The sequence below is a fragment of the Lepidochelys olivacea genome (genome assembly GCF_965140295.1).
Source record: "Lepidochelys olivacea isolate rLepOli2 genome assembly, chromosome: 3".
Classification (NCBI taxonomy): Eukaryota; Metazoa; Chordata; order Testudines; family Cheloniidae; genus Lepidochelys; species Lepidochelys olivacea.
The window spans coordinates 211102911-211116223 of NC_140413.1; the positions used below are offsets into that span (position 1 = coordinate 211102911).

General features: G+C 43.3%; 1 protein-coding gene across 1 annotated transcript in view; it reads right to left on the reverse strand.

Annotated features, from left to right (window-relative positions):
* The window catches only part of ABHD12 (abhydrolase domain containing 12, lysophospholipase), a 51101-nt gene that overhangs the window by 12832 nt on the left and 24956 nt on the right, over positions 1-13313 (reverse strand). Inside the window, exons 4-9 of the mRNA XM_084622933.1 lie at positions 11859-11978; positions 10401-10431; positions 6713-6758; positions 4372-4501; positions 857-894; positions 19-98 (exon numbers count right to left, since the gene is read on the reverse strand). Of these exons, the coding sequence (XP_084479059.1) occupies positions 19-98; positions 857-894; positions 4372-4501; positions 6713-6758; positions 10401-10431; positions 11859-11978 (445 nt within the window). The remainder of the gene's footprint in view (positions 1-18; positions 99-856; positions 895-4371; positions 4502-6712; positions 6759-10400; positions 10432-11858; positions 11979-13313) is intronic.

Consider the following 13313-nt stretch of genomic DNA (forward strand, 5'->3'; position numbering starts at 1 on the left):
ACTGAAGTCTGTACTTGCCACTGAAAACGGATGGCTTTTTGCTTCTTCACGTATATTAGTAAACGGTGATTCCAGTATTAGGGCATCTGGAGGAGTTTCTGAAATAGGAGCACACAGCACAGCCTGTTAAAGCACTAAACACCGGTGAATTAAGACAAAGCAGAGCAAATATATCAGAAGTGGAGCTACAGTGGGGCAATCTTTATATGCTAGAGATGCTACAAGACAGGGTACATTTGCAAAGTGAGACAATATTTTCTCCTCTCAGATATAGTGACATGAGTTACCCATTTCTTAATGTCTGAAAAGGTACATAAAACAATTACATGTGCCTCAGATCCTCCCTTGAACCACTGAGTTATGGCTGGGAACATGTGCAGCACAAATATGCGTACCGAGGTCACAGTCAAGCTCATGAAGTCATTTTAAAGAGCTGTGATGAATATTGGAAAGCTTTACAGTTGCATTTTTGGAGTGGGGAAGAAGGGGTGTCTAAGTTAATTCAACCCTTATGAAAGCTGCCAAACCAAAAACTAAAATACTCCATCTAGCCATACGACATTGAAAGTTCTGAATAAAATAAAATAATTTTTGGTAATACAACCACCGAAGGAGAGAGACAAAGTTCACACTGACGGATGCCATGGTTTGCATTGGGAAAGGCTTACATAATACTAAAAGATAAAAGTTTTGGGGAATTATGTTCCAAGTAAGAGTATACTATACAAAAGCATAAGATAAAATTACTTTTGCAGTGAAGTCAGACCAAGGTAAGTGAGCAGATAACCAAGCAGCAGTTAGGGCCATAAGTGGAATTTGTGCCACACAGCAAGTGCCCCTTTCTCATTAGCCTTACCTCTTTCACAAAGACGTCGCACTAAATTTGTTGCAACTCTAAAAGGAAAAAAAAATAAATTTAGTGTTAAATCAAGTGTTTTCGTTACTCACTGTTAAAGACCAGCAGCAACTCAAAGCGATAGCATGACGTACTGTCACTTGAAAGATCCATCTCTGAGACGGATCTCAAGACAGCTGCACTTCAAGCCAGCATCAGGGCTGGAAGTGTAGGCAACAGGGCAAGACAGTGAGTGGCTCAACTGACTGATGTTTTGCAATTCTTAACACTCGGATACTGGAAAGACTTTCAGAGGGCTTAAAGAACACCTCAAAATACTTCCTCCTCTTCCCTACTGCTCTGTTTTATATGACTGGAGATTAAAGGAGCTGCTATTCAGCCAGATTCCATTTCCTTGGACATAGAGATAGCTGGGAGATGAGTCACAGTCAATGAGAGATGCAGGAGTTTTCTTCAGTTCAGACACAGAATCTGCCCTCCCTAGTTCCTCATGCTTAAGGCTTCGAGTCTTTCAAGGAGGTCACGGATTCCGTGACTTTCCAAGACTTCCTCAGCTGCTGGCGTCGCTGACCTCAGGACTGCCTGAGCAGCTGGGGCAGCCCTAGAGTTAGGGGTATTTTTAGTAAACCTCACTGCAGGTCCCTGGCCGTGACTTTTTGGTTATTGCCCGTGATTTTTACTAAAAATACCTGTGACTAAATCGTAGCCTTACTCATGCTCCACGCACTCTCCTAACATGACCAGCATTCCTGCATTGAAACCTTCCAACAGACCGCCATTCCCCCTCTTTTCACACATTGCCTCCCAAAGGCTCCGCTTCCACAGGCTCTCCGGTCCTCTTACTGCTCACAAATTCTCCTCTGCTGGCCCCCACTACCGCTGAGCTCCCATGACACACACACACACACACTCTCTGGAATAGGTTTCAGAGTAGCAGCCGTGTTAGTCTGCATTCGCAAAAAAGAAAGGAATACTTGTGCATCTTATGCTTGAGCTCATGCTCAAATAAATTGGTTAGTCTCGAAGGTGCCACAAGTCCTCCTTTTCTTTTTGCGAATACAGACTAACACAGCTGCTACTCTGAAACCTGTCATTATGCAAGGCACAGCATTTAGCCGTATGGAGTGGAAATCTATCAACTTCATGAAAAAACTCGTACAGATGCAGACATAAGATACATCCGATGAAGTGAGCTATAGCTCACAAAAGCTTATGCTCAGATAAATTTGTTAGTCTCTAAGGTGCCACAAGTCCTCCTGTTCTTTTCACTCTGGAATAGGTAACTGTGCTCTGGGATGCACAGCTCAAGAGCTTGCAAATTTCAGCTCATCAGGCAAGCTGAGACATTGGGCCTTGTCTTCACTGCTATAAAAGCACTGGGCCTGACCTTACCTAGTTTACCTCTTAGTCTTCATTGTGTTTTTGTCATGGGACAGCTCATGCATATTAGTTACCGAAAGGTAAACCACACACCTTTTTCAGCTGTGCAGACAAGGCCCTAAAGGAGGACTGCGGGTTGAGTGGAGGGAGAGAAAATGGAAGCTTACAAATTTCAGATAAACACTTACCATTTAATATTCACACTTCACTGTTACCCATATGATTTGTGCAACAGCAGGCATTCCAGCAATACAGAACCGGTGTCAATTTGAGCGTCCCAATCATTTATAGAAATACAGCTGTTTATTAATTAAAGGCAGCACATTTTCAAAGACAGGAGAGAGATAGGCAGAAAAATCTGAAGTGACAACTGCATTCTACTGTACGGGCAGGGTTCTGGCAGGGTGTTTTGAAAAAAATTTCCTGCCCCTCCCCTTTTAAGACCAGACACTTATTCTCTCTTGTAAATATAAAATATCCCAGTACTTCCATTGCAGGCTTTGCCTATCATAAACTACACACTATGATAGAATCACAGAATATCAGGGCTGGAAGGGACCTCAGGAGGTCATCTAGTCCAACCCCCAGCTCAAAGCAGGACAGTCTAATGTCTACAATGGTGACAGATCTGGGAACACATATCCTCATAGTGTTCCCATTTCCGTGGGGGTAATTCCTCCTTTCAATTCTGGAAAGAGCTTTGCAATGTCGTTAACAAAAGACAGCTCTCTCCAGAAAGTCACTCAGTTCTGAAGTGCCACAAAGTTAAATTTGCAGGCAGCTTAATACAGTGTTTCCCAAATGGTGGGTCCTGACCCACAAGTGGGACACAGGAAGGTTCTAGATGGGTTGCCATGTCCAGGGCCAGATTAACCCATCACTGGGCCTTGGCCTAGGTGCACACCTGCTTCTCCCAGCCCAGCTCTCAGGGGAGAGTGTGTGAGAATGAGCCTGCCCCATGCTCACCCCTTAGAAGTGTCTCCTGCCCTGTGCAACTGGACCCAGGTCCCTGGTAAGGGCATCATGGTCTGGTGCACAGGGTCGCAGCACCCCTCAGGTTTGGCCAGGCCTCCCCATGACAGAGGAGCAGTCGCACCAAACCTCAGTGGCACTGTGACCTTAAGTATTGGGTCACAACTCCACTCATTCACATTTGGCCTGGCTGCTCTTCTGTCTTTATGGAGAGGTGGCTAGGCCAAACATGGGTGTTGCTGCAACCCCATGCGCTGGGTCACAACGCCCGGAGACGGGCCCAGCCTGTGGGACAGGAGCCGTGCTGAGGGGTGAGTGCAGGCCAGGCTCACTCTCCAACTCGCCCTCCCCTTCCTCCCCTGAGGGTCTCCCCTGCCCACAGGCCAGTGTTAGTGTCCCGGCGCCAGGGTGGAGGATGCATATATGCAATGGTGGTTGCAAAAGACAACAAAAAGCAGTTGGTTTGGTTGCCTTATTAAGTCAGTGATTCCAAAACTTTTTACTATGAACCAATAGCCAGACCGTGTCTGAAACGACTTCACAATCCGCATCCTGCCAATTAAGGCAATGCATTCAGTTTTGTTGCTGTGTCGAGCTATTAAAGAATTTTTCATACTTCATTTCTACAAGTGAAATCACCATTTTAACGGCTTAATTGCCCCAGTGCTGATCTGTAAATCATGCACATGTGCAGTAAGATAGTTTGAGAAATATATTTTCCAGCTACACAAAATTTTACCCTTTCAAGAGTGTACAGGATGGAATCCAGTGGGTATGGCTTTAAAAAAAACACACACAACACACTGGTATGAAGGGGTGCAACTCCACTGCTATCCATGGAACTGGGCCTGCTTACACCAGTGACGATTCTTCCCCACGATCTGCCCATTATTTCTCTAATTACATGATGCAATGCTGATCTTACTGCCTTCTAATTTCCAATCCAGCCCTCTGGAATTTTAGGATACAAGTTCTATTCACTATCCCATTTCCTAAATTAAAAAGAGCAAAGAATGAATCTGAATTTAATCACTGCAAAATAATTTAGACACAAATCAGAATGGATTATAGCCACTATCCATAAATGATACTACATTTGTCAAAGATCAACATAGATCTACTTTGATTATTCTAGAGAGCTGCCATCTGAATTGGAGGCTTACCCTGTGCCTAAGGAGTGCCCCCATATATAGACAGGATTGTCTCCACTTCTTGCTTTTATCCAGTCAAAAACATGGAGTGCATCATAGGTCATTCCTCTCTCTGACGGAGTGCCCACAGAATCTCCCCACCCTGAAACACAAACGTTTTAAGTCACACCTAAGCCATCCAGCAAAATAAGGTATTTCTTATGCCTTCATCAAAAAGCTGCATGCCCACAACTGTGAAGGCATTTGAAACGTGAGAATATTCTTGCTTGCTGTATTGTACCTGCACGCCAAATTAAAGCTGGAAGGGAAAAAAAAAAAAAAAAAGACTGGCACAGCACAGTGTCTCAGCGTGTCTTGCTTAAAGCCTCAGTCAAGCTTCTACTGTTAGAACTTGGCTACTGTCAGCTGCCAGGCAGATTGTAGGTTTGGCAGACAATGAAAGCAAGAGCTGGTGCTCCTGTTGGAAGTGAATGTTCCAGTACCCTGCATTTCTGGTTCCACTATAGGCCAGTTCTTGCATGCAGAGCGGCCACTTTCAGGTCTTAAATGCCTCTCCTCAGATTCAGATTCCAAGGCCAGAAGGGACCACTGTGGTCATCTAGTCTGACCTCCTGACCAGAGAGGATCATCAAAATAATTCCTAGAGCTACGCTTTTAGAAAAACATCCAAACTTGATTTTAAAATGGTCAGTGATGGAGAATCTACCGTGACCCCTCGTAAGCTGTTCCAATGATTAATTTACTCTCATGGTTAAAATTGTATGCCTCATTTCCACTCAATTTGTCTAGCTTCAACTTCCAGCCATTGAATCATGTTAGACCTTTCTCCGCTAGATTGAAGAGACCATTATTCAATATTTCTTCCCCATTTAGATACTTATAGACTGATCAAGTCACCCCTTAACCTTTTCTTTGTTAAGCTACATAAATTGAGCTCCTTGAGTCCATTACTAAAAAGCATGATTTCTAATCCTTTAATCATTCTCATGGCTCTTCTATGAACTCTCTCCAATTCATCAACATCCTTCTCAAATTGTGGGCACCAGAACTGGACAAAGTATTGCAGCAGCAGTCACACCAGTGCCAAATACAGAGGTAAAACACACCAGCAAGAGTAAGGAACAAATTTTCAAAACATTTGGATGCTTGATCTCTAAAGAGAGGGGGTACAAGCTGTGCAGTAGATTCTGCTGAGACCTTGTCCAACAGAGTCGCTGCTGAGCTACAAGAGGTTGTTACTCAACAGGCGTTTGATATTGGTTCACAGATCAGAACACCAGTATAATCTGTGGACGACTGTAAGTAGCATATTTATATATATGGCTTGGGTCAAATCCTTCAACAAGCTAATGCAGGACTATACACCAGCCCAGTCTAAGATGTTCACTTGGTCCTTTAGTGAGTTAAAATTAAAAGATAACAAGGAATTTTATGAGCTTTTGGAAACAATTTATATTTACGACTTTTCTCCTTGAACAGCAGGTGTGAAATGCTCTGAAAGGGCAGCAACATGTTACTAGATCAAGCCTGGAGAAAAGATAGCATTTAGCCTGTGTGATTTAGGAAAAGAGTACTGAGCTAAAACAGCCTATACCCTGTACCACTTGTTAGCAGTGGAAATTGTATGGACTTCCCTGCATTACTAACGGTAGATGTAATGTACATTTTGCTGAGCAGAGTTCCAGACATCCAATTGTTGCACGGCCAGTGGGTGGCATTCCCAATTAACTGCTTTCAAAACTTGCCTGCTGGAAGCACGCCAAAAGTTGGGGAGGGTAGTAAAGAAACCTATAGATAGCTCAGACTGTCTTAAAAAATACAGAGAATATATTGCTGCAGCAGTGGCCATTCAATCCATGAGTTTCAGGATGGTTCAGTGATTATGGCTCTAGCCTAGAGCTGGGCAGACTTGGGTCCAATTACCTGCTCTGCACAGACTCCCTGGGTGACTATAGGCAAATCACATAGCCTCTCTCTGACTCAGTTTCACACCTATAAACTGGGGAGAATAGCACTGCTGTACCTCAGAGAGATGTTGGGACTGTGAGGCGTTCAGATACTATCGTGATGCGGGTCATATAATTACATGCTTTGAGAAGGGGAAAAGGTAGTAAGATCTCATGGTTTATGTGCTACACAGGAAAAGACAAATCAGAGAAACACTGAAGAAGGTAACACATTCTACTGAGATTTTAAGAACTCAATGAAAATTCAAGAAATGTCTAACTAACTGGTAACAGCTTCTGAAACTGTAAAAAACAGCAGTTAGCTGTAAGATCAGAATTAGCAGTGTCCAGATAAGACAGACAGAGCCAAACACAGCTTCCTAATAAACAAACACACACACACTCACCTCGATAATCAAATGTGACTACATGGTAACCAAGGGAACTTAGAACCTAAACAGAAAAAGAAAGTATTTAATACACAGCCACAAACAGAGTAACGGCTGTACTGTCACTTAAACGTCACACCCAGCAACAGAGAGCTGTGTTCCACGGCACGTGTTCTAATTTATGGCAACGATCCAATATCTAGAAGAAGGGAATACGCAATGATCCAGGCAAGGGCTTGCATACATCCAATTATTTCAGACTGTAATTTTGTTTCTACTTATTTCCCCAGCCTCAGACAGAGAGGAGAATGGTCCTGTGGTCAGAGTGGGGGCCTGGAACTCATGACACTTGGGTTCAATTCCTTGATCTTCCTTAAACTTCAATGTGCCCATCGGCAAGTCACTTAGCCTCTGTGCCTCAGTTCCCCATCTATGCAATGGGGACAATACGGGTGCTGTGAGGATAAACACATTAAAGACAGCTAGGTGCTTGGCTGCTATGGTAATGGGAGTCATAGGAGTAAATAAAATAGACAGACCATTCCACAGAGGTATTTGTTCTACATGCGCTCCCAGAAGAGTCTGAACATTTCATTGTTACCCTCATCTGGTTTTGATCAGTACTCCACACTCTTCCAGATGTGATGGCTTGAAGCAGAACCCTTAAGGTCGCTTTTTGTATAGCGCCAGTAATAAACTACAAGACGAACCACTCAAGAGCCTTACAGTCTTTCTAAATGTTCCCTTGAAGCATGAATTTTTTCTTTGAGACTGTAAATACTCACTCGGCTTTATAGTTTTGCACAAGTGACAGTGTCTTAAGGAAGCACTATTTTCATCTGTATGAACACCAGCTTTAAGTTTGCGAAAACAACAGACAACACCTTGCCTCGTTTGTATCAGTGCAATCTGAAAAATCAAGCAAAAATCCAAAAGGAGACAGATATCATTCCAGCTACAGCCTCTTCTGGAACTATTTTACCATTAGGGATTTCAAAATTCTGCTGCTGTCTACCCCACACCCCAACCTTTAGATTTTTCAGTGAAACAGTACAAAGGCTACCTTATTTGTATTATTCAAATGTACAAGCTGTTCCTACCCAGCTGATACATGGAATGTATTTTGTGGATGCTTGTGAATGTTTAATGACATTAACATGTACGATAGATCGAAAGTGGCTGTTTCAGATTTTGAATGTTTTTAACAAGCACAAACGTCTCATCTAAAACAAATTGTTCAGAAAACTGGTCTGTTATCATGAAGATTTACATTTATGTCTTAGCACTGATGACCCTTGTAAATTCTGTTGCAAACAAGCAAAAAATTGCCACATTAACAAAGGAATTTGTTTTTAAAATGCCTTAGCAAAAGTGATGTTAAAGTTCCAGATTTTAATCACTTTGTACCAACTTACAACATTTTAAAGGACCTACAGTGGCTAAAGTCTATTTTGGCATTTTTAGGTCTTGTCTACACCAGACAATTGGAGCAATCAGGGCAACTCCTTTGTGTGAATACTTTGAAACTAAGAGTGGCCTGTTCTAGTCATCAGGCACAAGGCTATTAGCTTTACAAGACTGATTTACTCTGACACATTCAGTGTGGTGCGCTGGGGGATAGCGGGTAAGGAAAGGCTGGCTCTATATATTTTTCAAGAACTATAAACAGAACCTTTTTGCTGTCATGCCCCTGGATGGTACACAGGACAATGTCTTCCCTACAACTGTTTGTGCTTGTGTCCAATAAATACGTAGTTCCAAGACACAATGCTCTCATTGTTTCAATTACTGCTGTGAACAGGACAGGCCTGTGATATGCAGAACAAAGAAGCCTGGATCAGCTCTCCAACACCACAACAAAGGTCACCAAAAGAACAGGGTGACAGTAATTATGTATAAGGCTACGATTTCGTCACAGAGGTTGCGGGAGTCACTGATTCTGTGATTTCCAGAGACCTCAGTGCCATTAGGGCACCACAGCAGCCCAGCCGACGTGGGACCTCTGCAACTGACCAGCCAGTGCGGGCCCCCAAACTCCCCAGTCACCACAGGCAGCGGGGAGACCCCGGCAGCTCCCCAGACCTGCAGGGTGGCAGGGAATCCCCCCCACCCCCCAGCTCCCACCCCAGAGCTCCTCAGCCACCCCTGGCAGCAGAGGAACTCCAGCAGCTGCTGCCGCTGGCAGGAGCCCCTCCCAACCCCCATGAGCGGCAGGGCGCCCCCAGCTGCCACTGGCGGCAGGGGGACCCTTGACTATAGGGATGACAGTCTCTGAAGCTGGATGCGTGTGAGGGAAGTGAGTTCCCTTTTATAGTCCTAAACAGTGTAATCCATAATCATATATGTGCCTATACAGTGCTTTTCATCAGCTAACCCTGAAGTGCTTTAGAAATTATTATGCCAAGACACCAGGGTGCGTTTAGGGGAGGGGCAGAAACTCAACTTCAACAGAGCACTGTCAGTGGACATCGCAGGTATGTCTCCACTCCCACATCACCAACTTTCCTATTGGTCTTAGCAGGTACGTGTCTAAGGATTTGCGTTTTCTTCTTCCCTGGCACCACCACCCAACTACCGGCGCTGAGAAGGGCTGCTCCACTCCATTTCTCTCTCCTTCCTCTAGCTTACTCATTGTTGTTTCTCAATTTTTCTAGTGATCTTCTTCACACCCCACCAAAATAATCACCCCCGAACATCTGATGCTCATCTAGTTTCCATGCAGCAGAGTGATGTTATCTTGATCTCATTGCTGCAACCTGCAAGACATACCAAGTTGCTCAGAAATTTGTAATCTGGGCAAGGGAAGTTAGGGAAAACTACCTGAACTGCTCCATCTTTTCTAAGCAGCTCTGGTATTTTCCAGACTCTGGGCAACTCCACTGATGCTTAGAACCTACAGGCAGCCTCAAAGAAAGGGGCCAGAACCTAGCCAATTTGAGTTTGCTGCTACATGCACTTACAGAGGTTTCTTTTTTACATACCATTGGCAAATGGACCAAGTATAATTTTTGAGTCCAGCTGTTACAACATATTTTAGATAAGCTGACTGAGGCAGGCAGGTTAAGTGACTTGTCTAAGGTCATGCCACAAGGCAGCAGCAGAGCCAGGACTAGAACCCAAGTGTCTGCACACTCAGTCCTCTGCTATATCCACTAGACTATGCACAGGCTCCATTTATTTCAGCAGTTGTAGTGTGTTTTTTAACTTTCTTGCTCATGTATACAATAACTACAAAGCTAATTTGTCCATTTGGGCAAATGGAAAATGTCTTACAGAATGCAGTGGTTCCCAGGAAACTAAAAATCGAGATGATATTTTCATTACGTTCTCTTTAAACACTAGGTGCCATGTTGCCGAAACTCAGTTGCTCTTTGTTTTGGAGGAAAAGAAACAGTCATCTGCCTCTTTTGAGTTGCCAAATTGTGCTGGATAAGTGACCTGACTTAAGAAGGCTTTGCTAAAGGGAATTTCACAGGATAAGCAGCATGGCAATCAGATCGTTTTACAGGCACCAGCACTCTGACACCAATATAAAGGGAAAGATATAATCTATAAAACCAGGAGAGAATACTCACAGGCTTGTAGAACTAATTCGTTTTCTATAAAAGTACAATAAGACCAGGATATTTTGTGATGACACGTTTAGTGCTTTTATTTGCTCAATCTGTGTAATGCAACAGTTTGGAGGACGCATGGAGTCACTTACCTTGTAAAGTTCCACACGGTGATCCCCTCCTCTGTGAAAGGAAATTTAGGGAAAGAGGAGGAAAAGACATTAGTATTTAAGATTCCAAAGGCACTTATCTTCAGAGTTGTACTTTTTCCTCCAGGTCTCTAATTAAATATGGACAAATGCTGGTATTCTACAAATATACATTTTAAATACCTTACCTAACTATTGCATTCCCTGTAGTGTAGACACTCTCTAAAGTGGATGTTGGCTTCAAAAGAACATGGGTGTTAATGAACTCTGAAATGTGCCAATACTCTTTGGAATAGGGCAGTGGTTCTCAAACCTTTGTACTGGTGACCCCCTTCAAATAGCAAGCCTCTGAGTGCGACCTCCCCCTTATAAATTAAAAACACTTTTTAATATATTTAACACCATTATAAATGCTGGATGCAATACAGGGTTTGGGGTGAAGGCTGACAGCTTGCGACGCCCCATGTAATAACCTCGCAATCCCCATGGGGTCCTGACCCCCAGTTTGAGAACCCCTGGAATAGGGTGACCATATAGCAAGTGTGAAAAATCAGGACAAGGGGGTGGGAGGTAATAGGAGCCTAAAAAAGAAAAAGCCCCAAATATCAGGACTGTCCCTATAAAATCAGGACATCTGGTCACCGTACTTTGGAATATACAGATTGGTAAGGAAAAGGGGACAGACACAGAGATAGGATGGTAAGCTTGCCCATACATGCTGATGTCTGCGGAAACCACTGATGTAAGGTCCTACCATACTAATGGTTTTTAGGACCCCAGAACAAAGCCCTGAGAATTTACACACACACACACAAAAAAGGTATCTACAGTTACTCTGGATTTATAAAATGCTCCTATCCTATGCTCTAAACACATATCCAGTATAAACACAATAACAAAACTTACACAAACTCAACAACTGCTCTCTCTGCCTTTGTTTTCCTTTCCTCAACATGAAATTATAAAATGAACTGACGGCAGCATCTGGCATTCGTGTTTCGGCTGCGCATGAGCAAACTGGCATAGCCAACTTCTCACCGCTATTTTCATTCCGCAGTTTACGTGGCCAGACATTTGACAATGCTGGAAATAAGTGCTCCCTTCCCTCCCACACTTGACCCAGTAAGTTCAAAAGCCTCTTCCCACTCCGCGCAGCATATGGAACACTCATCCTGTCTCTCTCATACCCAGACCTCTGGGTGAAGGAGTGTGATAGACAATGCATTGGAAAGGCAACTGATGACAACTCATTCCAGCAGTAAATCCAACGTAGTCAGTTCTCCCTTCCCCACACTTATTAAATCCAAAGTATTTCCATTTTTAAAAACAGGTGTTATTTTTTAACCCACAGAAACAAACTGCTCTGGCATTATCTGGCCCGATTTTGGAATCCAATGTAAACAAGAATACATACAATTAAAGAAATGCTATCCCTCTTTATAACTGATACTTGTTCCTTACCTAGTTCCTGCATTTCCGTGCAAGTAAAGGATTACAGGATGGTTGGATCCCAACGTGTCCTCATACCATGGCTGGCCTTTGCTTTGAGCATCCTTCCATAAGGCTGCAGGAACGGTGTGCCTAGGTACGAAGACAGAAAATTAATATGGCTTGGTTACTCAACTTTTCACACTCTGGATCAGAGATTTATTTACCTCAGTAGGACTCAAGTGCAGCCAGACACATGTAATGCACAAATTATTTTGGATATCAACTAAGCCTTTGAAATAGCAAACACTACATGCTGCATATCTGTACTTTTCAATCCATTTGTACTATATTATAGCTCAGTGGTTACAATACAAGTAGGCAGAGTCAGGCCAGCTGCTATGATTTTCCCATCTAGCTCGGGAAAGCTCAAGATTCAGCTTCTAAAAGTAGTCCTCACCAAAGCTCTCCTTTAAGACGAAAGGTTAGGAAAATGTATCCATGTCTTGCCCCAAAATTTCCTTTTTTGGAATAATGAGGTTGACAGATCCATGATATTGGGTCCTCTGCTCTATGCAAGCTTAGAGGCAGACCAAACTTGTCAGTGGTTGGGGAGGCATAGCTCCACCTCTGAGCCAGTTGAGGCATTTCCATGGCCTCGGGAAAAAAACTAAGCACTCCCTGGGTATGTCATCACTTCAAAGAAAAGCCCACAGCACCAAGTCTCTCAGTCCATGACCTGGTTTGGGTACAAGGCTAAAAATAGCAATGTCTGACATTCCAACTTGGTCTACCTGCAAGGATGCACAGCTCAGACTATGCAATGTCATGGATCTGTGGACCTCATTACAAATAAAGAATTTTATGTTATAGGCTATTATTGCACCATTCAGAAGAGGATACTCCTTCCAATCAGTTCAAGTTTGAAAGACCCCTATCCTGTCACTGTATCAGTGTGATGACACACAAACTACAATACAAACTCAAACGGACTCCCAGAATTCATTAATTTGACTTCAGTGGGTGGATCACTAAAAACTAGCCCCATCTCACCCCATCCCCCATGAGCTGCCTAACCTTTCTTTAGCTGGTTGCTACTCTGATATACATCTCAACTCTGTAGTGAGTGTCAGAGGGGTGAGCCGTGTTAGTCTGTATCCACAAAAACAACGAGGAGTCAGGTGGCACCTTAAAGACTAACAGATTTATTTGGGCATAAGCTTTCACGGGTAAAAAACCCACTTCTTTTCCATGCATCTGAAGAAGTGGGTTTTTTATGCACTAAAGCTTATGTCCAAATAAATCTGCTAGTCTTTAAGGTGCTACTGGACTCCTCGTTGTTAACTCTGTAGTGATCTCTCTTCTTTTTAAGACAGAGGAAACTTTCTTCATGGTTATAAAAAATTAGAAAAAAAAACAGGTGCACTGAGAGAGAATAGAAAGCTATCAGTAAAGGTAGATGTTCAAAACTAGCTCACTAGACTAGTC